The sequence below is a fragment of the Mustela lutreola genome, chromosome 13, assembly GCF_030435805.1.
Source record: "Mustela lutreola isolate mMusLut2 chromosome 13, mMusLut2.pri, whole genome shotgun sequence".
Classification (NCBI taxonomy): Eukaryota; Metazoa; Chordata; class Mammalia; order Carnivora; family Mustelidae; genus Mustela; species Mustela lutreola.
This window is the reverse complement of record NC_081302.1, coordinates 53,391,535-53,414,138: the sequence shown is the minus strand read 5'-3', so window position 1 is coordinate 53,414,138 and position 22,604 is coordinate 53,391,535. Positions and strand designations below refer to the sequence as shown.

The 22,604-nt window shown below is 35.4% G+C and overlaps 1 protein-coding gene across 5 annotated transcripts in view; it reads right to left on the bottom strand.

Moving 5' to 3' along the window:
- The window catches only part of NAA16 (N-alpha-acetyltransferase 16, NatA auxiliary subunit), a 63,547-nt gene that overhangs the window by 24,151 nt on the left and 16,792 nt on the right, over positions 1–22,604 (bottom strand). For 2 of the 5 annotated variants that reach the window (XM_059143946.1, XM_059143949.1), the window contains 4 exons: positions 22,334–22,453; positions 21,264–21,293; positions 19,849–19,944; positions 12,878–12,984 (listed from right to left, as the gene is read on the bottom strand). In XM_059143946.1, coding sequence (XP_058999929.1) covers positions 12,878–12,984; positions 19,849–19,944; positions 21,264–21,293; positions 22,334–22,453 — 353 coding nt within the window. The remainder of the gene's footprint in view (positions 1–12,877; positions 12,985–19,848; positions 19,945–21,263; positions 21,294–22,333; positions 22,454–22,604) is intronic. The other 3 variants (XM_059143947.1, XM_059143950.1, XM_059143948.1) reach the window with 3 other exon arrangements.

Sequence of the window (22,604 nt, the reverse complement as noted above, 5' to 3'; positions counted from 1 at the left end):
TTCTCTCTCAAATAAATAAAATCTTTTTTTGTTAAAACAAAGAAAGACAGGCGCCTGGGTGGATCATGGTCCCAGGATCCTGGGATCAAGCCCCATGTTGGGCTCCTTCTTCAGCGGAGACCCTGCTTCTCCCCTGCCTGTTGCTTCCTCTGCTTGTGTTTGCTCTCTTCCTCGCTCTCTTGCTTGCTCTGTGTCAAAAAATAAATAAAATCTTTTAAAAGAATAAACATTTAAAAAATTAAAAAATAAAGAGTAGGGGTGCCTGGGTGGCTCCGTCGTTAAACGTCTGCCTTTTGCTCAGGGCCCTGCTCAGTGGGAAGTCTGCTTCTCCCTTTCCCACTCCCCCTGCTTGTATTCCCTCTCTCTCTTTTCTGTCAAATAAATAAAAATCTTAAAAAAAAAAAAAAAGGGTAAAGATTTAAAAGTGAAGGAAATCCATTAAAACTTAACAGTATCTGACCAACATGGTATTATTTTAATAGTGATAATTTTTAAAGTTTTCTAGTTTTAAAACATGGGATGCCACTAATACTACCAGACAGAAAGAACATAGCAGACAGGAAAAACAATAAGAAGCCAGTAACCATTACAAGTGCTTTACATGTATTAAAATAATAATTATACTGATAGTCAACCCCCTACATGGCACTGTTTTAGGTACTTTACTTGTATTAACTCACTTATCCTCAAAAGAACCCTATGAGGTGTGCACTATTACTAACTTGATCTTACAGGTAAAAGGAAAATAAAAATAAGCTGAAAGTGTACCATGGTGAAGCATGGAGTTGTTTAACCCAAGCAACAAGGCTTCAGAAAGTATTTTCTAACTACTTGGTGTATCAATGAGTGGATGAGACATGGCACATTTAGTACTAATGGACAATTCTCCTGGATTCACAGGGATACATTAAGACTAGAGACTAAGAGCAGGATAGGAAACTTTCCCTGATCAGGCTTAGTGCACAGAACACCAAATGGTTCCCATTAAAACAGCCAGAGCATGGAAAATGGAAAATGATCTCTGTTCTGCAAATAATATGACCTTACTTATAAAACCCCTAATAATCTCTGGAGTACCTGGGTGGCTCAGTCAGTTAAGTGTCCAACTTTTGGTCTCTGCTCAGGTAAAAACCTCAGGGTCCTGGGATCAAGGCACAGAGTCCTGAGTGTGGAACCTGCTTAAGAGTCTCTCTCTCTCTCTGCCCCTCCCCTACCTCAAAAAAACCCAACCAAACAAAAAGACCCTAAGAATTCCAAAAACAACAAAACTATTAAAACCAAAAAAATGAATTCAGCAAAGTAAAAGGATACAAAGTCAACACACAAAAACTAGTTGTATTTCTATATGGAACAATGAACAACCTAAAAAAAAAAAACCTACAAAAATGATTCAATTCACAATAGCATCAAAAAGAATAAAATACTTAAGAATTCAACCAAGGAAGTGAAAGACTTGTATAATGAAAACTACAAACTATGACTGAAAGAAGTCACAAATAAGTGGAAATGCATCACATGTTCATGGATTGGAACATTTACTATTACTAAAATGTCAATCCTTCTCAACTATACTTCAGTAAAAACATTTTCTAATGTTGGGGCTGCCTGAGTGGCTCAGTGGGTGAAGCCTCTGCCTTCAGTTCAGGTCATGATCTCAGGGTCCTGGGATCGAGTCCCGCATCGGGCTCTCTGCTAGGCAGGGAGCCTGCTTCTTCCTCTCTCTCTCTCCTCGTGATCTCTTTCTGTCAAATGAATAAAATCTTTAAAAAAAATTTTTTTTCCTAATGTTAATACTACTCAAAGAGATGTAAAGATTCAATGTGATCACTATCAAAATTCCAATAAGGCTTCTTGTGTGTATGTGTTTTGTTTTGTTTTTTTCAGAAACAGAAAAGCACATCCTTAAATTCACATGGACCCTCAAGGGTCCAAAACAGCGAGAATAATTTGTAAAAGAACAAAACTAAAGGACTCACACGCCAGATCTCAAAACCTACTACAGTAAGTTACAGTACAGTAATCAAAACAGTGTGATAATGGCATAAAGACTGACATAGAGATTACTGGGGTAAAACAAAGAGCCCAGAAATAAACCCTCACATATATGGTCAGATGATTTTTGACATAGGTGACACTCAATGGGGAATGGACAGTTTTTTCCCAGATGGTGCTGGAAAAACTGGATAACCATATGCAACAGAAGGAAGCTGGACTCTCACATAATACCACATATAAAAATTAACTCAAAATGGATCAAGAACCTAAAGGAAGGACCTAAAACAATAACACTCTTAGAGAAAACACAGGACAGAAGCTTGATGACATTGGATACAATGATTTCTTAAGAGACAATACCAAAGGCATGTTACAAAAGAAATAAAAGACAAATTGGACTTAATGAAAATTTAAAATTTTGTGCATCAAAAGGCATTATACAGAGTAAAAAAGAAAAGAAACCCACAGAATGGGAGAAAATATGTGCAAATTAGATAAGGGACTAATATCCAGAATATACAGAGAACTCCTAAAACCCAGGAACGAAGAAAGACACAGCAGACTTCAAAAATGAGCACCTGTACTTGAATAGAATTTCTCAAAAGAAGAGGTAAGAATGGCCAATCAGCATGTGAAAAGATACCCCCCACCACTAATCATCATGAAAATGCAAACCAAAACTAAAAGGAGATACCACTTCACACGAAGGAAAATGGCTACTATCAAAAATCAGAAAACAATTTTGATGGGAACACAAAATGGTACAGCCTCTCTGAAAAACAGTATGGTTAGTTCCTCAAAAAACTATAAACAGAATCACCAAATGATCCAGCAATTCCACTTCTGGGTGTATACCCAAAAGAAGTGAAAGCAGGGTCTTGAAGAGATATTTGTACACTTGCATTCACAGCAACACCAGTCACAGCAGCCAGAATGTGAAAGCAACCTAAATGTCCGCCAATGGATGAAGGAATCAACAGTACGTGGTCTATACACACAATGCAGTATTATTCAGCCTTAAGAGGGAAGGCAATACTGTAATATGCCGCAACACAGACGAGCCTGGAGCACATTGTGCCACATGAAATAAGCCAGTGACAAAAAGACAAATGCCAGGATTCCACCTGTATGAGGTATTCAGGATACTCAAAATCATAGCAACAGAAGTATAATGATGGCTTCCAGGGGCTAAGAGAAGGGGAAAATGGAAAGTTACTGTTTAGTGAGTATATAGTTTTAGTTCTAGAAGATGAAGAGAGTTCTGGGGATGGATGTTGGGGATGGCTGCATAATAATGTGAATGTATTCAATATCAATGAACTGTGCACTTGAAATAATAAGGTAGTTAGCTTTATGGTACCTGTATTTTACCACAATAAAAAAAAAAAAAAACCCAAACCTGTGGTTCTTAGAGTGTGCTCCGCAGACTATCAGCATCATTCATGTGAGCATTAGCATTACCTGGTAATTTGTTAGAGATACAAATTTTGGCACCAGACCCCAGATTTACAGAACCACATTCCGGGCCCAGCAATCTCTTTTTAGCAAGGCTTCCTGTTAATTCTGATACACACTAAAGATTGAAAACTGATATAAATGTTACCCCCAAATCTCTACCAACTATTGTTGTAAGACAAAATTAAAAGTAACAGACATTTTTAACCCACCATGACGAATCCCACCCCATCAATGTCACTTAGAATATCTCTAACTTTTCAAAGTTTCCAGGCTGAGAATTCAGTATTCAAGTTGTTTAATTTACGGAGGCAAATTTTCTTTTTTTTTCATGAACTTACAATGCCATCTACTGGTAGTCACAAAAACTGCAGCTAGAGCTGAGTTTATGTAAAGGTGTATCTGAATTTCTAGGGTAAAAATTACTTGTTTCAATAATTTAAAATATACAATAAAATATATACTGATGCTACACATAATTCTTCATAAAGGAATATAAAAACTGCTGAATAAAACAGATCTCCAGCTTCAGGACTCACAATAAAATCTGAGAAAAAGAAAAGAATCAAGATAATGGAAAGTCCACATGAAATCTAAGTAAAAAGTATGAAGAACACCAGCAATCCTACTTCAATAGGCATACTTGTTTAATCTAAAAAATTTGTATTTTAATCACTAACTTAGTAATTAAGTAGACAATTATTTTTACAAATTTATCTTTAGACTAAGAATTTTATCCAGATATAAGGATGCATTTCAAGTTTACTTATCCTTTATATCTCAATGATAAAGTAAATTGAACTCCTTTTCTATAAAACTTAATATGTAACGGATATTTTTCTTGAAAATGTTTTGTCACTGCCATTTAAAATCAAGAAATCCAATCCACTTGAGTTTGTTATCTAAGATCACAATTAAACCTTAAAGCCTCAAAACAGACATCTTAAATTACAAGGCCAAAATTTTTTATGAGTGGAAAAATTCCAAAGTTCAATCACCTTCTCTTGATTTAAATATCTGATCAGGATTGAAGCAGCTTTATTTTTGCTAGCAAATACTGTGACTACTATAATTTCCTAAAATATGGCCCTTGACCTGCCTTTTTTATGTGTGTGTTAAAAGAATTATTAACCCTTAAAAAAATAAATAAATAAAAAAGACTTACTAACCTTAAAGACAAAGTTCTGTAATGCCATATCCAATACACAGTTTTGCACAATACAGATTTTTTTATATACACATACAAATCATGTCTCTAAAATAGTTACTGCAACACAAAAGCTAGAGAAGTTTTTTGGATTTTACCCAAATTAAAAAACTAAGCACAATAGCTTATCAACAAGGACCAAAACTGCTAGATTAATTTCCAATAAATGTGTGATTGGTAGTAACAATTTTGGTTTCTCTAGCCCCAGAGAGAAGTTGTCCAAGAACCACAACGTTAAAATTAAGTAATTTCCTACAGAGATGAGGTGTGAGGATGGGGTGGTAAAAGAAAGACCAGCTCATCAATAAGCACTTTACAAATTTTATCATTTAATTAAAATGCATATCAACCTTCAAGTATTGTCTTTTCTCAACTTTAAGATCCAGAAACAGATTCAGATAAGTGCTTGAGCCAAGAGTGATGGAGTGAGCATTCCAAACCAGGCCTGATTCCAAAACAATGCTCTCTTCCCTAAACCAGTATTTCCCAAAGTGTGGTGCACATGGTAGAATACAAGATGATTACAATTAATTCAACAACTGTAATTTAAGTTTTATTTTTACTTTCTGTGTGTTATAAAAATATATTAGCACAAACCCATGGTTTTATGAAAAACAAAAAAAAAGCAATCAAATTTAATGAAAAATATGAAGTAAATAAGTAACACTATCAGTGTTACCTTGATTTGGCAAAAATCATGAGGGACATTAATTGCATGTCAGCAGACATTATACTAAACTGTGATGTCTTCCTAGGTAGGAAAAGCACTTGCTTTTATTTTCCTCTCCCCAAATTTAAAATTCTTTTTAAACAAACAAAAACTCATTCATGCACATAATTGTAATTACCATTAACTGCTGATCGGAATGTCTCAAAAATATTAGCTGGGGAGTTCTCGGATACTGTTACCACTTGCAAATAATGCCTTTTGGAATTTTTGAAGATAGGGATTGCTGGGATGCCTGGGGGCTCAGTCAGTTAAGGGTCTTCCTTCAGCTCTTGTCATTATCCTAGGGTCTTGGGACCAAGTCCTGCATCTGGCTCCCTGCTCAGCACGGAGCCTGTTTCTCCCTCTCTCTCTGCCCCTCCCCACTGCTTGTGCTCTCGCTCTCTCTCTCTCTCTGACAAATAAGTAAATAAAATCTTAAGTAAAAAAAAAAAAAAAGATAGGGATTGTTGACTCCCTTTTTTTCCTTTTAGTGAGAAATCTGTCATTCTCACAAAGACACATATATTCTCAATGTAGCTCTTCCAATACTTAGAGCATCTAAGGAAAAACTCCTTCATATTGCCCTGATACAAATCAAACTTGCTTTCCTTGGTAATTATGCCCCAAATCACCTTCTAAAAATCTTCCACTTTTCCAAAAGTAAATATGAAATAAAGTGTTTTAATTTAGAATTTTAGAATTTTACTGAACCGTAACTGTAAAAGCCATTATTATACGGATGACAGAATTCAATTATTTTTATAATGCTATCCAGCTTCATTTTTTTCTAATTTCTCTTCCCAGCTGAAGTTAGATAGACAATATAGATGTTAACTCAATTTTACACCTGCCTGAGTTACTTAAGAATAAAGAACCACAGATACCTTACAGATAATGCATTCCAGGATTAAAATCCAGTATACCCACTGGTATACCCAGTATACCAACCAATTACAGATATTTCCCAGCCAATTCACTACCTCTCATAAAAATCTTCCAGTGAAGTTCATGAGGATTCTCTTTTTTCACCAAACAAGAGGCCCAGTTTTCTCTCTGTGCCCACTGTGTCCAGTTTCCTTACTAAATGAGTAAGGATCTTGGGATATTTTCATAGTATGGGCGGATTTAAGATGAAAGACGGGTCTTCTGGGAAAGAGCCTACCTTCCCTTCCTGTGTATGGATATGCCTATAGCTTTGGTTGAGAACTCTGATGCCTCATCCCGGCAGAGTCTCATCAAGTCCTCACTTTCCAAGCTGTTTGAAGTGACTCAGATTCAGCGCTTCTAGGCACTGATGTCCAGCTTCAGTGGAATCAAACAGACTTATCATAACCTATACAAACGTTAATGATGGTTCACTATCTTCTCTCAAGAGTCTGACATAGTGAATGGCTAGATAAGAAAATGAGAAAAAACTTCCCATTATAGGTAATAAGGAGGTCCAAAATTAATTTGAACTTCCTCGTCATTATTTTGGTTCCTTTAGGACTCTAAAAACACACAGAATTAGCCAGACTATTTAGCCTTGACAGTTGAACTAAAATTAAATAATAACTGATTACATTAATTAACTTTTTTCTAAAAATAAAGATTTTTACTGTTAGAGAAGATCCATTTTTTTTTCAGTCATTAAATCAGCTAGATAAAAGACAAACGTATAGAACACTAAGACATGTTAGGAAAAAGACAATGGAAAAAGGCAAGCAAAATAAACTTAAAACAAGCAGAAGTAAGGACATAAAAAAAATGAGAGTGAAAATTAACAAAGTAGAAAAGGGTCAACAAACCCAACTTGGCCCTCTGAAAAGATCAACAAAATTGGCAAATCTTTAGCAGACTGACCAAAAAAAAAAAGAGAGATTCAAGTTATTAAAACTGAAAACGAAAGAGGGGACATTACTACCAACATAATAGAAATAAAATGATGATAAAAGAATAGGAGGAACAACTAACTGTATGCCAATACTGGATAACTGAGAGGAAAATGACAAATTTCTAGAAACATAAATTCTAGAAACCAAGTCAGGAAGAAGTAGAAAATATGACTAAACCAATAACAAGTAAAGAATTCTAAGAAGTAATCAAAAACTACCCAAAAAGGAGAGTCCAGGCCCAGATGACTTCACTGGTAAATTCTGCCAAATATTTAATAATACCACCAATTTTCACAAACTTTTCAAAAAGAAGAAGAAAAGAGAACACTTCCCAAATCATTATAAGGCCTTTATTTCCCTGATATCAAAAATAGACAAAAACCTCACAAGAAAACTACAGATCAGCACCTCTATGGAATAGGTTAAAAAAAAAAAAAAAATCCTCAACAAAATACTAGCCAATTGAACCCAGCAATATATATAAAAAGAATTACAGACCAAGAGCAAGTGGGTTTTATCCCAGCAATGCAAGAGGCATCAAAAGAATCTTGAAAAAGAGCAAACTAGAAAGGTTCATACTTCAGTTCTTAATTTCAACTTATCCCAAAGCTATTGCAATCAAGATAGTGTGGTACTAACACAAGGACACACAAATAGATTAGTGGAATAAAATTGAGAGTCCAGGGATGAACACTCATTATAATCCATTTATTTTCAACAAAACCACCAAGACCTTTCAATGGAGAAAGAAGAATCTTTGCAACAAATGGTGCTGGGAAACTGAACAGTAATCTGCAAAAGTAGGACTGCCTCACACCATAAATAAAAATGAACTCAATGGACCAAAGATCTCAATGAATGAACTAAAAATGTAAAACTCCCAGTAAATATGTATAAATCTTCATGACCCTAGATTTGAAATGCTTTCTTAGTTATGACACAAAAGCACAAGCAACAAAAGGGAAAAAAGATAAACTGGACTTCATAAAAATTAAAAGTTTTATCATCAAAGGATATTTTCAAGAAAGTGAAAAGACAACCCACAGAATGATAGAAGATATTTCCAAATCATTTATCTGATAAGGGACAACTTAATAAAAAGACAACTAACCCAAAGGGTCTGAATGGACATGTCTCCAAAGATGATTTACCAATGGCCCACAAGCGCACAAAAAGCACACATTATTGGTCATCAGGGAAATGCTAACCAAACCACGAGAGCAACTTTATACTCACTAGGATGGCTATAATCAAATGCCAAGTAATAACAAGAGGATTATTGGTGAGGATATGTGGAAATCAGAATCCTTATATATTCTGATTGTGAGAATGTAAAATGGTACAGTTACTTTGGAAAACAATCTGGCAGTCTTTTTAAAGTGTAAACACAGAGTTATCATTTGAACTAGCAATTCCATTCCTGGGTATATATACCCAAGAGAAAAATGAAAATGTACACATAGGGGCACCTGGGTGGCTCAGTCAGTTAAGCACCTGACTTCAGCTGAGATCATGATCTCAGGGTTCTGGGATTGAGTCCCGTATTGGGCTCTGCTCAGCAGCGAATCTCCTTGTCCCTCTCCCTCTGCCTGCCGCAACCTCCTACTCAAGTGTGCTCTCTCTCTCTCTCAAATAAATAAAATATTTTTTTTAAAAAAGTACACATAAAAATTAGCACACAAATATAAATATGCACAGCAGCATTAGTCATAATAACTAAAAGGGAGAAACAACAAAAGTGCCCATCAACTGCTACAGTGTGGTATAACCATACAATGGGATAGTACTTGGTGACAAAAGAGAATGAAGTAATCATTCACACTACCACATGGATGAAAATATCATGCTAAGTAAAAAAAAAACTAGAAAATGAAATGTCACATATTTTATTATTTCATTACAACAAAAATATTGGGGAGGGGGAACTACTGGTATCTAGTCGGTAGAGGCCAAGGACACTGTCTATTGTCCTATAATGCTAGGGACAGTCCCTATAACAAATTATCTAACCCAACAGGTCAATATGGAATTCTTTGCTGTGGGGAGCTGTCCTGAGTATGTAGAATGTTTAGCATCATCCCTGGCCTCTACCGTTTGGTATCAGTAGCATGCTCCCACAGTGGTGATAATCAAAAATGTCTCAAGATGTTGCAAAATGTCAAAATCCCCTCCCTTGCTGCAACTTGAGAAATAGTGTCCTAGAGGAAGAGGACCTTCCAAACTGTTTCTAAAACAACAGATGAACTTCCATAATACAAAGATCAACAAACCTAGATATATTACATTTTTAACCATTTTATGTTAAAAAACAAACAAACTATATCCATGGAAAAGCAAACACAAGGGAATACATTCAGGAGTATCTAATGCTGGTGAGGGAACAGTGAACCTTTCACATACATACACTGCTAGTATTGATACAAACTGGTGTCTACAACCTCATAGAAACCAAAGTACCTGTGATTACTGAGAATCACAAAATGTACATACCTTTTACCCGTTAATTTATCCTAAGAATTTGTAAGACGTGAATAATCCCGAGTAAAGGTATGTGATCAAAGATATTTATAATGTTTTTTTAAACAGTGACAGTTTGGAAAACCAAAGTTCAATGGAGGTATGACCGATAAAAGAGCAGGCAGTCATCAAAAAGGAAGGTAAGGAAGACTATAAAATAACACATAAAATACTTAAGAACATGCAAGGGAAGAAAGGGAAAAACAAAACTTTATGGCTAAAATTATTACAGTTACATACAGACACCACAAATAAATTCATAGGGGGAAAAAACCTTGACAGGAATTGTCCAAAAAATGCTCTCCATGCTTCTAAATTGCATATTCACAATTTAAAATGCTGCAGACATTTTTAAAATACTTTTTTACAGTTGTACTATATCCTGGTCTAACTTCAAAATATTATTTTATTTTCATTTTCCCTAATATGAATCATTCTTTAAGACTCAGAAGTTTATTAAACTATAACTGTTCATCAGCCTTAACCTCTTCTAAATACTTCCTTCAGAGTTAAAATGCAGTGTTTAGGGGTGCCTGGGTGGCTCAGTGGGTTAAAGCCTCTGCCTTCGGCTCAGGTCATGATCCCAGAGTCCTGGGATTGAGCCCTGCATCGGGCTCTCTGCTCAGCGGGGAGCCTGCTTCTCCCTCTCTCTCTCTCTGCCTGCCTCTCTGCCTACTTGTGATCTCTGTCTGTCAAATAAATAAATAAAATCTTAAAAAAAAAAAATGCAGTGTTTAGCTACAAGACTTATTACTGGTTAGAAGTCAATTTTAAAACACCCTTATTAGGAGAAGTCACAAATATATGTGGCCGTAATTATTTGAAAAGTACTCCCCATGCCTGTACGTTTTTTTCTTACAATACTAAGTTCTGATAACCTGAACTCAATTTTCTGTGGTTTAATTCAGTTCTCAAAAGCACTTGATAAACATTCCTATTCCAAGCTTAAAGATAACACTAAAGAGATGTCAAAGGTTCCTATATAAATTAATATATTCTCAGTTCCTTCTTTAAAAATGTAATTTGCATGCTGTATAAAATACCAACAAATGTTTTACATCTTTAGGATGGTCAATTGGGGTCAATACGGTGGCTGGGGGGCTATTTTAAAAAAAGAAAAGTCTGGGGCACCTGGGTGGTTCAGTCATTAAAGCATCTGCCTTGGGGTCGTGATCCTGGGGTCCTGGGATTGAGCCCCACATCTGGCTCCCTGCTCAGTGAGGAGTTTGCTCCTCCCTCTCCCACTCTCGCTCCCGCTCCCCCTGCTTCTGTGCTCTCTGTCAAACAGATAAACAAAATCTTTCAAAAAAAAAAAAAAAAAGAAGAGGAAGAAGAAAAACCTGTGCCCCTTGTGAAAACTGAGAGAGCCCATGAAGGCTCACTGGCTTATGAGGAGCAAATCCTTTAAAGACCACTGTATTCAGCAGATGCCACAAGATATTATTACAAAAGCAGTACCAGTGTCTCAGGCTTGTCGAAAGTTTGCTCCTCACATGACACCACTTCATTTTTACCAAAGACAAACACTGGTACCTTCAGTTCCCCAGAAAAAGGCAGAAAGTGAAAGCAGTGCTCAGCATTTGTTTTGCAGTAAGCCCTTACAGAGGCATCTCTCACTCTGAGCATTGAGGGACACCACCAAGCTCAGTCCCCCAGGAAGGACATTCAGCATCAAGTCACCCTAGATGTGAACTTTGTCCGTGAGAATCTGTGCTTTGTCTCAATTTGGTTTGTGTATCTGTCAGTAAGATGTGTCCTAAGGCATCAGAAAAGCCAAGAGAGGTAATTTTGGGGCCTGGGGATTTCAAAAAATTTTCAAATATAAATTAGTGTTCAAGAGATTTTCCATATAAATTAATGCTAACTGCTCTTAAACTTTATACCACTTTAGCAAGAGAAATTTCACAGGAAGGCTCTACTTTCAGGTTGCGGGAACCTGTATTTGAACTCACACATGTAAGTTCTTTATTATTTTGACGTCTCGTCTCACCTTTTTTCTCTCACCACTGCCCAAAAGAGTAAGGCAGGAATTTTGGCAAACGTTATTTTAAATAACCTACAGAAATTATTGGTAGGCACTGTTCCATGTTTTCCCATGAATCAAACACTATTTATCAAAAAGTGACAGCAGCACCACTAAAATCAAATAAAGGATACTACAGACATTAAGGAACCATTAACTTTTTAAAAAATGTAAATGACACCTTTTACTTATGGAGCATTAGATATTACCAGTTGTTCCATTTTATTTATGAAAACTGCTTCCCCAGAAAAGAAAGTATCTTCGGTTATACTACCTATCATTGACCTTGTTTTCCATATATTAGATTCACAACTACTGCTAGTTTACAAATTATGGGTCAAAACTAAACTCATAAGTGATAGATTTCACTATAAATACTTTACCACGTCTAATAAAATCTTTTCTTTATCCTCTAGTAACTTTCAGGAATTCTGACTACAGAAAAGAACACAAGACTTTACACCTTAAGAAAGAAAAAGCAATGTCCAGAAACAGAAATATAACTTGTTTTCTATTCATTTTTAATTTTCCAAATACCTAATTGAAGACCAAGTGCCTGTTTTCTAATTTTAAAGGTATACAAATACTATTCTTTCAATTCAAGAAAGAGCCAAAACTATTCTTTCTTATTAGAATGTTGCCTACTAGTTAAAAGTAATAATACTCTGTAGACCAAATGGGATTTTACTGCTGCACTAACTTGACTGTTCATGCTCTAATGTTAAAAGCATGCATAATGCATAACAAACTTTTAAAAAATCTATAAACTATGAAATAATAAACATGAAATACTTATATACAGACTTCTGGTGTCAATATCAAATTTAAAATTCTACGAGAAAAGTACACCCATTCAAAACAACCTTTATAATCTTAGTGCTTTTATAAAGCCTTTATTCTGTAAGTTTCACAGGCTGACGGTACCTTTGATAGTATCTATCCTACATACATAAAATTTCAGTTCATCTGTTATTAAACTAAGGTGAATACTAGAATAAAGAAAATTATTAAATCATAGCATATTATTTACATGGAAATCTTTCTATAATAAGTTAGTAAAAAGATTATAGCAAAACTGAATAAAGACCAAATTTTACCTTTTCTGTATTGTAATATAAAGATTTCAAAGTAGTAAACAAGGGTGGACAGCCTTTACTGAAGTTAACCCTCAGGAACTTATCCATTAGTTCTCTAAATTTTTCACCTAGAAACAAAAGTGTACTTTGTTATACTTCAATTGACGCAAACAGTTCTCAAAATGATTTTACAAATTAAAATATAGCTCCCTCAAAAACAATGACCCCCATCCTATTTTTAAACCCAAAAGTCTGTCAGCATTGTTGCTTGACTCTTAACCACCAAAAAAGGATAACACTAAGTTATCTTAGTTGGCAACTATACTTTTCCCTAGATCCTGTTTGAAATATCTTCAAAGAACACTTCAAAAGGTAAGTACAGAAAATCATTATGGAGCTTTAAGTAGAGTGAAAAAAGTTTCTTACTAACCATCCTGAATACGGTTCCTATAGCAAGTCTCTTTCCTAATCTGACTAACCAGCAGACTCGGTCCTCATCTGCAGATATCTCAGAAAGTACTCTGCAGACTATAAAAAGATCCTACTGTAACCAGCCATATTCAATTAGCAGCCAAACTATCTCTTTAAACACTAAAGCAGAATTTGAGTATGTTTTCCAAATGAACAAGTGCTTTACTTCAAGATTCATTCCACAATCATATTTCAAGGACCCACCATGTGCCAGGCACTATTCTAGGTATTAGGGATATAGCTGTGATTAAAACAATTAAAAAAAAAAAATTCTGCTCTCATGGAACTTAACATTCGAGTGGGCAAGATGGATAATAAGCAAAATAAACTTTTGTTAGACATTAGACTGAGCCCCAGAGCATTTTATCATTAGAATTAAATACCCTATTTGCAACATCAAGTAAATAATTCTATTATAGTTAGACCCTAAAAAAAAAAAACTCATCATCACTTTTTAGAAGCAGAAAAAATTAGAAAAATTTTCATTTTAAATACAACACAAGGGGTGCCTGGGTGGCTCAATGGGTTAAGTCTCTGCCTTCAGCTCAGGTCAAGATCTCATGGTCCTGGGATTGAGCCCCACACTGGGCTCTCTGCTCAGCAGGGAGCCTGCTTCCCCCTCTCTCTCTGCCTGCCTCTCTGCCTATTTGTGATCTCTCTCTCTGTCAAATAAATAAGTAAAATCTTTAAAAAAAAAATACAACACAAAGTCTTTAACTCACTTAAAGCTTTAACTTTTTTTTTTTTTTAAAGATTTTATTTATTTATTTGACAGAGGGAGATCACAAGTAGACAGAGAGGCAGGCAGACAGAGAGAAAGGGAAGCAGGCCCTCTGCCGAGCAGAGAGCCCGATGCGGGACTCGATCCCAGGACCCCAAGATCATGACCTGAGCCGAAGGCAGCGGCTTAACCCACTGAGCCACCCAGGCGCCCAAAGCTTTAACTTTTTTGACTGGAACAGTTAATATACAGGGACATGGATTTGCTCACTCATTTAAAAAAAAAAGAAAAAAAGATATACATGTCATAAATGGCTTAACCTTAAGTAAAACTACTGAAACTACCTCTATGGTTTCATTATGAATCAACACTCGACCAAAAAAATATCAACAACCCAAAGTGTTTATTTGTTATGACTGACTATATTGAACAAAATATGCATACTCAATATAATTATATGTCACAAAAATTTGAAAGAGATATTTAAATTTTATTGAGGAAAAGGAACATTTATCAAATATAAAAACATGTTTGACATTTGTTAACTCAAGTCACTATACAGACTGTTTTCATTTTCAGATCATCTCTAATCTTTTTTATTAGATCATATACAAAGTATAAGTGTTTTGAAAATCAGATTACCAAAACAACACAAAATTTCACTCTGGGTTAAAGACACATCATTACTTCTTTAAAACTCAAAAGTAGTTTCGGAGATCAAGTCTTTCCAGCACTTTCTTTGATATAAGGTAAAAGTTAACAATATTGTGGTGGACAGTAAGATGCAGGTACTTAGAGAAATGTGCATTCTTCCACCTCCTTTGTGTGTGACCTTGAGCAAATAACCTGTCCACTGAAGTCCTCACTTTCCCCACTGCAGGTGAAGGCAACAATGCCAGCAGGCTCAAGAGTGCTCCCAGATGGCTCCAACCAGGTAAATATATAGCAGTAAACAGAGTATACAGCATACAGCAACCACTCAATAAATGCTGTCTACCATTATAGGCCTTGATATCCGACAGCTACTATATTTCTGTAGTTAATAATCTTTTCCAGGGGAGCCTGGGTGGCTCAGGAGGTTTAGTATCTGCCTTCAGCTCTGGTCATGATCTCGGAATTGAGCTCTCTGCTCAATGGGAAATCTGCTTCTCCCTCTGCTCCTCCCCTCTGCTCGTGCTTGCTCTCTCACTCTCTCTCAAATAAATAAATTAAATTAAATCTTAAAAAAAAAAAAAAAAAGAGTCTTCTTCAAATTTGCTGACATCCACTGAGAAAAAAAAAAGCATTTTATCTTCATGTCAGAGGCTATTCTCAACTCCTCTTCTTGGTTAACTTTCTCAGTCAATTCAGACCACCCTGGCAGATTGGAGTTAAAAGAACATATACTCAACTCTTGATTATCCATAATATTGAAAGCCTCATCTCCCATTAAACTGTTATTTAGACTGAGCGGCTATGAGAAGGAAGGAGGGAGCTCTTTCTGTGTGAATTTAAGCACAGATATAGAAGAGAAAATCAAGTGCACAGCTATCTATGCTATTACTACTTTTGTACAGAAGAGGGAGAAAGAAGGAAAGCTATACACGAACCCCTACCTAGTACAGTTGTGCTTCTATATGCACAATATATTTACGCAAGAATACACTACCTACTGTTAACAATGGGAGCCTCTAGAGAAGTAAACTTGGTAGGTAGGGGATAAACAGGAAAAAAACTTTGCACTTAAAAACCTTTATATAGGGGCACGTGTGTGGTTCAGTGGGTTAAGCCTCTGCCTTTGGCTCAGGTCATGATCCCAGGGTCCCATGATATAGCCCCGCGTTGGGCTCTCTGCTCAGCAGGAACCCTGCTTCCTCTTCTCCCTCTGCCTGCCTCTCTGCCTACTTGTGATCTCTGTCTGTCAAATAAATAAAAATCTTAAAAAAAAAAAAAACTTTTTATAATCTTTTATCTGAAACTATAATAATGCTCCTCAAATGCTACTCAAATGCTCCATCAAATGCTCTATTCCAAAATTAGTTACCATTATCCATCTCCTAAGCACTTTCTTTACGCATAAGAAAAACCCTTCCACAAAAACAATCTATCTCTCTTCTTCCTAGTTATTTAAAAATAATTTTTAGTAACTCCCAACCCCACCAGACTTTCCTTTAGGGGGAAAAAAAAGACCATCACTAATTAGTGCCTGTTAGCATTACAGCTTACCAAACAGGTCATCTGTCTACACAAATGCTATGCTAATTCTTCTCTGGATGATAAGTGTGGATTCAAGTAAAAACTGCTGTCTCAAAATCCAATGCTGAAATAATTAGCACAATCAGCAAGATAAGACTAGCTGATTCACTGGGAATTTATTCTAAATAATGGAGAATGTTCTCACGATAAAAAAGAAATGATAATTATGTGACCTAGTGGAGGTGTAAGCTAACATACTATCATACCACAATGATAATATTATAATGTATCAAATCAACAGTTGAACACCTTAAATTTATATAATATTATGTGTAATTACACCTCAATAATAAATAACCCAATAAAGAAGAATGGAGCAAAATTTGATGAGAACTTTGTATTTAATAGTCTGGAATCATCTCCTTCCCTCTCACCTGTATAACAGAATAGAAAATGATGAATTAAAACTACTTCTTTGGAAAAGTAGCTACATTCCTGCATTATTTTCACAGTGCTTAATATTTTAGGCTGTTGGAAAATCTACCTAGGACTTCTGTGTTCGCTACTCGATAGTTCTAAGCCCCCCTTTTTTTTTTAGATTTTATTTATTGGACAGAGAGAGTGAGAGACACAAGCAGGCAGAGCAGCAGAGGAAGAGGGAGAAGCAGGCTCCTCACTGAGCAGGGAGCCTGATTGGGGGCTCAATCCCAGGACCCTGGAATCATGACCTGAGCCAAAGGCAGTTGCTTAACTGAACCACCCAGGCGTCCCAGTTTTAAGCCTTTTTACCTCAAAACTGAAAACTCTTTTCAAAACTTTCACCTTACATTCTCAAGTTCCATGATGTTTCTTAAACAAAAATCTTACTGCTTTTGATAATGTCAAATACCCTTCTTATTATACATAAAAATATTTCTAGACAGGCAGAACACCACGAAGGATTCAATTTCTGCCCAGGTACAATGAGGTATCTGTAGGATTTTATTTATGCTCACTGGAGCTTTGTAAATCCATACGTGTTAGAACCTCACAGTGACGTTGACTTTTAAGCCCATGCCCTAAGACCCTTCAACTGAGTCCCATCTTGTATAAAGACTCCTTTAGCATTTCAAAGACAGAATCCCAGAGAGTCCAGGATATGGCCACAAAAACCTAAATCACACTTTACAATCCACAGTTGGTTCCAAGCTGCCTTTCAGTAAAACTGTATTCCGTATCATGCACTATGAGCTTTTGGCAAACTATATGAACTGTGAAAAGAACTGAGGAACTGTAAAGTTGAAGCCCCATGTTCCATAAAGGAAAAACAGGCCTAAGATATCTTGTTAGCAATCATCTTAGAGAGGCACCTGGATGGCTCAGTGGGTTAAGCCTCTGCCTTCGGCTCAGGTCATGATCTCAGAACCTGGGATAGAGGCCTGCATCGAGCCCCGCATCGAGCCCCGCATCAGGCTCTCTACTCAGCAAGGAGCTTGCTTCCCCTTTCTGCCTGCCTCTCTGCCTACTTGTGATCTCTTTTTCTCTGTCAAATGGATTAATAAAATCTTTAAAAATAATAATAATAATCTTAAAGTTAAGTGAGTCTTCTTTCTTTTCTAAGAGGCCAATGAATGCATTTCAAAGTTCCAAACTAAAAGAATATCCCCACTCACAATGTGACATAAGACACACATTGAGACTTACTAAAAAAAAGAAGCCAGACACCAAAGGCCACATATGGTATGATTCCACTTATATGAAATGTCCCAAAGAGGCAAATGCAGGCAAAGGAAGTAGATTAGTGGCTGCCTGGTACTAGGAGGTCAGGGAGTAACCACTAGGAGTATGAGGTTTCTTTTGGGAATGGTGAAAATTTTCTGAAACCAGATAGTGATAATGGTTGCACAATTCCATGAATACACTAAAACACTGAGCTGCATACTTTAAAAAGTGAATTTTATGGTATGTGAATTATATTTCAAATGCTGTTAGTTAAAAAAAGACATATAGAAACATGGGGCCAAGCATCTTCAACAAAACACTTTTACTATGGGAATGCTCCTCCTCGCATCTCAGAAATTCACAATGCATGTATGAAAGTTCTAACAAGTCCCACAGAAACCTGATTGCTGGGTTCAACCCAGCTTCCCCAACTCACCTGCCTAAAGAATATCTCAGCAAGTAAGTCACCCTCCCCACTGAGCCTGATACTGCCCACTTGAGCTTAATGTTCCCTGAAAAACCTCAGGGAAATCTGCTTTCAGTATTTCATAAAGCCACAACAAAAATGGGAGCATCAGAAGAATACTACTTATCATCTGAGATGTACTAGTGGAAAATAAACTGTTTACAATGAACTCGTACCGACTGTCTAATAAAATACACTTCTAACAGGTACTTGATATATTTTTAAAGTCAGTCAACTAAAAAACTTTTTAATTTCCATGTATCTTTTGATAAAGAAAATTATAACCCAATTATTTAAACAAATATTTCCACTATAAATGAAAACTCATTAGAAAATAAACCACCTCCTCACCCCATGCCTGGAATAGATTTTTTTTTAATTTTTTAATTTATTATTTTTTTATAAACATATAATGTATTTTTATCCCCAGGGGTACAGGTCTGTGAATTGCCAGGTTTACACACTTCACAGCACTCACCACAGCACATACCCTCTCCAATGTCCATAACCCCACCACCCTCTCCCTACCCCCTTACCCCCAGCAACCCTCAGTTTGTTTTGTGAGGTTAAGAGTCACTTATAGTTGGTCTCCCTCCCGGTCTTTTCATTTATTAAAGTTGTTTAGTTTTCCAAGGTCTGACTTATGTCAAAAGACATGTGAGAAGTCCCAATAAATAGTGATCTATAGCATTTTCAAGTAAAAATAGAGACAACTCTAAGAAAAAGGCACAATTTTCTATAAAATCATCAACAAAGATATTAATTATCCGAAGAACTAATACACTTTTATCTCCTCTACAGCCCCGAAGTGAAGGAGTTCAACTGCATGCAGGACTTGGATCAAGGTCGTGAACATACTGCTGTTCGATAAATGCAAGTCACAATATATACCACAGTGCTCTGATTTACACAAGTACAAAAGTGGGGGGTATCTGTTTTCTAGAGATACAAAATACACAGAGCTCTCTAAAAACAAAAGCGTGACACAGGCAAATTTCAGGAAAGTGGACAACTTTGAGGAGAGAGGGCCTTCACAGCGAATGGCGATGTTCTTCAACACTGTGGTGGGCACAAAGGGCTCACCACGCCTTCTCTGAATATATGCTCAAAAAGAAAACCTAAAACTTCAAAACTTCTACCACTTAAATCACAATACCTCACATAAAATTTGTTATCAATTCTAGAGAACTTAATTTATCTTCTAAATCTGGTGTTTAATATTTAAAGTCACATAAGAAAAATAATCTTATACAGATAACTTCTGATACTTGAAAGCAACATAGAGCTATATGCTACACACACTTATTACCACATGAATAAGTTTATAACTGATCAGTCCCACTCCCAAGACATGTGTATATGTAAAGTAAACTCTGTACCAGAAACAAATTTTTTTTAATGTGAATGATGTTGAATAACAAATAATTATTAGTGTTACAAAAGATATCCTAATATTACCTGGGGCAAGATTCAAAGGTAATCTTCTAGGTGAAATTGCTCTGGGGTGCTGCTTACTAATTTCTTCATAAATTTGAAGCCTCTCTTCTAAAGTGCCTATTATCAGTAAATACGTGTGAGATTCAAAGCATCAGAACTTTTATCTATGATAAAATGCTAATAAACTTTAAAAACTGTAATAAAGAAAGACTGCATTGTTAATATTAAAAAACTCTGGTGGTGAAATAATAGGATCAGCAAAACACATTTTAAACCCAATCTCCAGAGAAATCCAAAACTTCATCACAACAGATTCTACATCCAACTCAAATCAGACGCATACAAGACACACAGACTCAAGGTACACAGCGCTTCTCTTATATTCCTTAGCGCACAACCCGTGAAAAACAAAGTGCTCCTTTCTAACTTTTCTCACACAAATTCTCTAATTCAGTGAGGCCTACACACACGCCAAAAAAGGCTGTAAATGCTTACTGGTTAGGCTTTAACATATGTGCTGCCGAAGCGAGCACTACTGATTAAGTTTTAAAAAGCAACCGTTTCAGTATCATGAGTGTAAATGTTTTATAGTTTAAAAGATGAACTAAATTTTTAAGGTAGTTTTGACATTTAAAATCTTCAATGAAAATCCATTAAAAAGAACCCTATTAGTATAGACTGTTTAAAGTGGCAATTATTTCTCCCTGTAAATACAATGATATAAAAAATAGTTCTAACATTAAGTGGTCTTCCCTCCCACAACAAACCTAATTTTATAGTACTCAATATAAACTACATGTTACTCTGCAGCAACAATCTGCAAAGTAGGATCTGGGTCTACTTTGTTATTTGAAAATAATATCCTGCATAATTTTGAAAGACAGATTTTTTTTTTCATATAAGCAAAATTTACAGGAGAATTTAAAGAAAAAGCAAACAAACCTGATTTTAAACTGTAAGGTTTTGAATTGATTTTCATTCAGAAAACAGAAATATTATTTTAAGAAGAACCCCTGGTACTGGCGATCAAGGTATCTCTGTACTAAATGTAGTGTTCACTATCAAGATTATAAATACGATACTTTAAAAAGTAATGTTTGATTTTGTTTAGACTCTTTCCTTCCCCCATTAGTATGTTTTGGAGCTCCAATGTGCTGGGATTCAAAACCTGGGATATAAGAAAGATAATTTTCATATTCTGTTAACAACTTGGAGACTTCAAGAAATATCAAGAATCCTTATACTAAAATTTACATGAAGTCTATCTGCTGCATTATTTTTAAAAAGCAGGTCTCATATTTATGCCTAAAGAGTATTAAAAAATTTTTCTCCACTATCCCAGATATAATACGTCTTATAACTGTAGTAAAATTAAGACAAAACCAAACCATTTCAATGCCCTACTTGAAGTCACAAGTTGGAGCTCCAGAACTTACCATGGGGGAGAGAAGGTCCCAAGGAGGAACCTAAAAAGATAAAGTAATGTAATTAGTTTTGTAATCAATATATTTGAGAGTAAGCGTGGATATTGACATGGAACATATATTCATTATACTAAACATTTAAATATCTCTAATATTAACTACATGTCAGTAACTGATAAAGAAAAACATCACAGTTATCTCACCTTTCCAACCTCCAAATATATTATGACTTTTGTCCTGATTTTTAAAGACACAAATTAATGATCTAATTAATATTTTAATTTTCATCCTTTTTGTAAAAACAATTTAAGGAAGAAAATTAATTATTCATGATATTAAATTTTAAACACATAGAAAACCTGGATTAATTTGTAACAGTGATTAGGGTAAAACAAATTTTCTATAAATGATTATGAATAGCTACCTATTTTTACCATATTTTTTTAATTTAAAAGTTCTGCTGTTTCAACCCCCTTGAGCCATATTTTCATAATTATTTCAGCCATGTATTTATCCATGAGTAAATCTACTAGGCGTATTAACTGCTCTTAACATTTAATTATGAGAATATTAAGGAAGATTTGGAAAAATACTATAGATTTCTAAAAAGGATAGGTCACCTAATTTGAAAAGAAAATATGTAAAATTTTGCTCTACACAAATTAAGCTAGTTTGAAATTAAGAAAATAATTTTCATATCGATGCTGTACAGTACGTACCCTCAGCAAAATTTCTTTGGCCTAATCCTCACACTTAGAGGCTGAGGGTAACAAACCTCTAATTCTTTAAAAAATATTAAACTTCCCAGAAAGGGAATGCTTGTTTTCTTCCCCGGCTTTCTGGTTAGTCTAAATTGGTAACATTTTAATGGGTTAAGGAACTTAAAATTATCTGTGAGCATTTATCACTTACATATAAATAAACATCTAAATTCCTCTTCACTGCCATGTTTAACCTATAATTTTCCTAAATGGAAAAATAAATGCTAAGGCTAAAAATATTTGTCTTCAAATATTATTACAACTGCACATTTACTTCAAACACTAGTTAAGATTACGTAGAGGAGAAAAATCATTACATACTAAGTTGCAGAGCTTTTTCCAAGCCTTCATAATAACACCAATTTTCTGCGTTCCGATCAATCAAGTTTTTGAATACTTCACTGGCTTCTTTTAATCTTCCCAATTTCAACAGCATTTCCCCTAAAATTAAGTTTAAATTCACATTCATTTTACTTAAACATTAAATACCCTTCTGATCTCATAAACTTCACTAAGCATTATTAGCATAATAGATGTTTATGAAAAACAGAACCGCACGTGCTTCCCTTTGGGGCATGCTGCAGTTTATCCA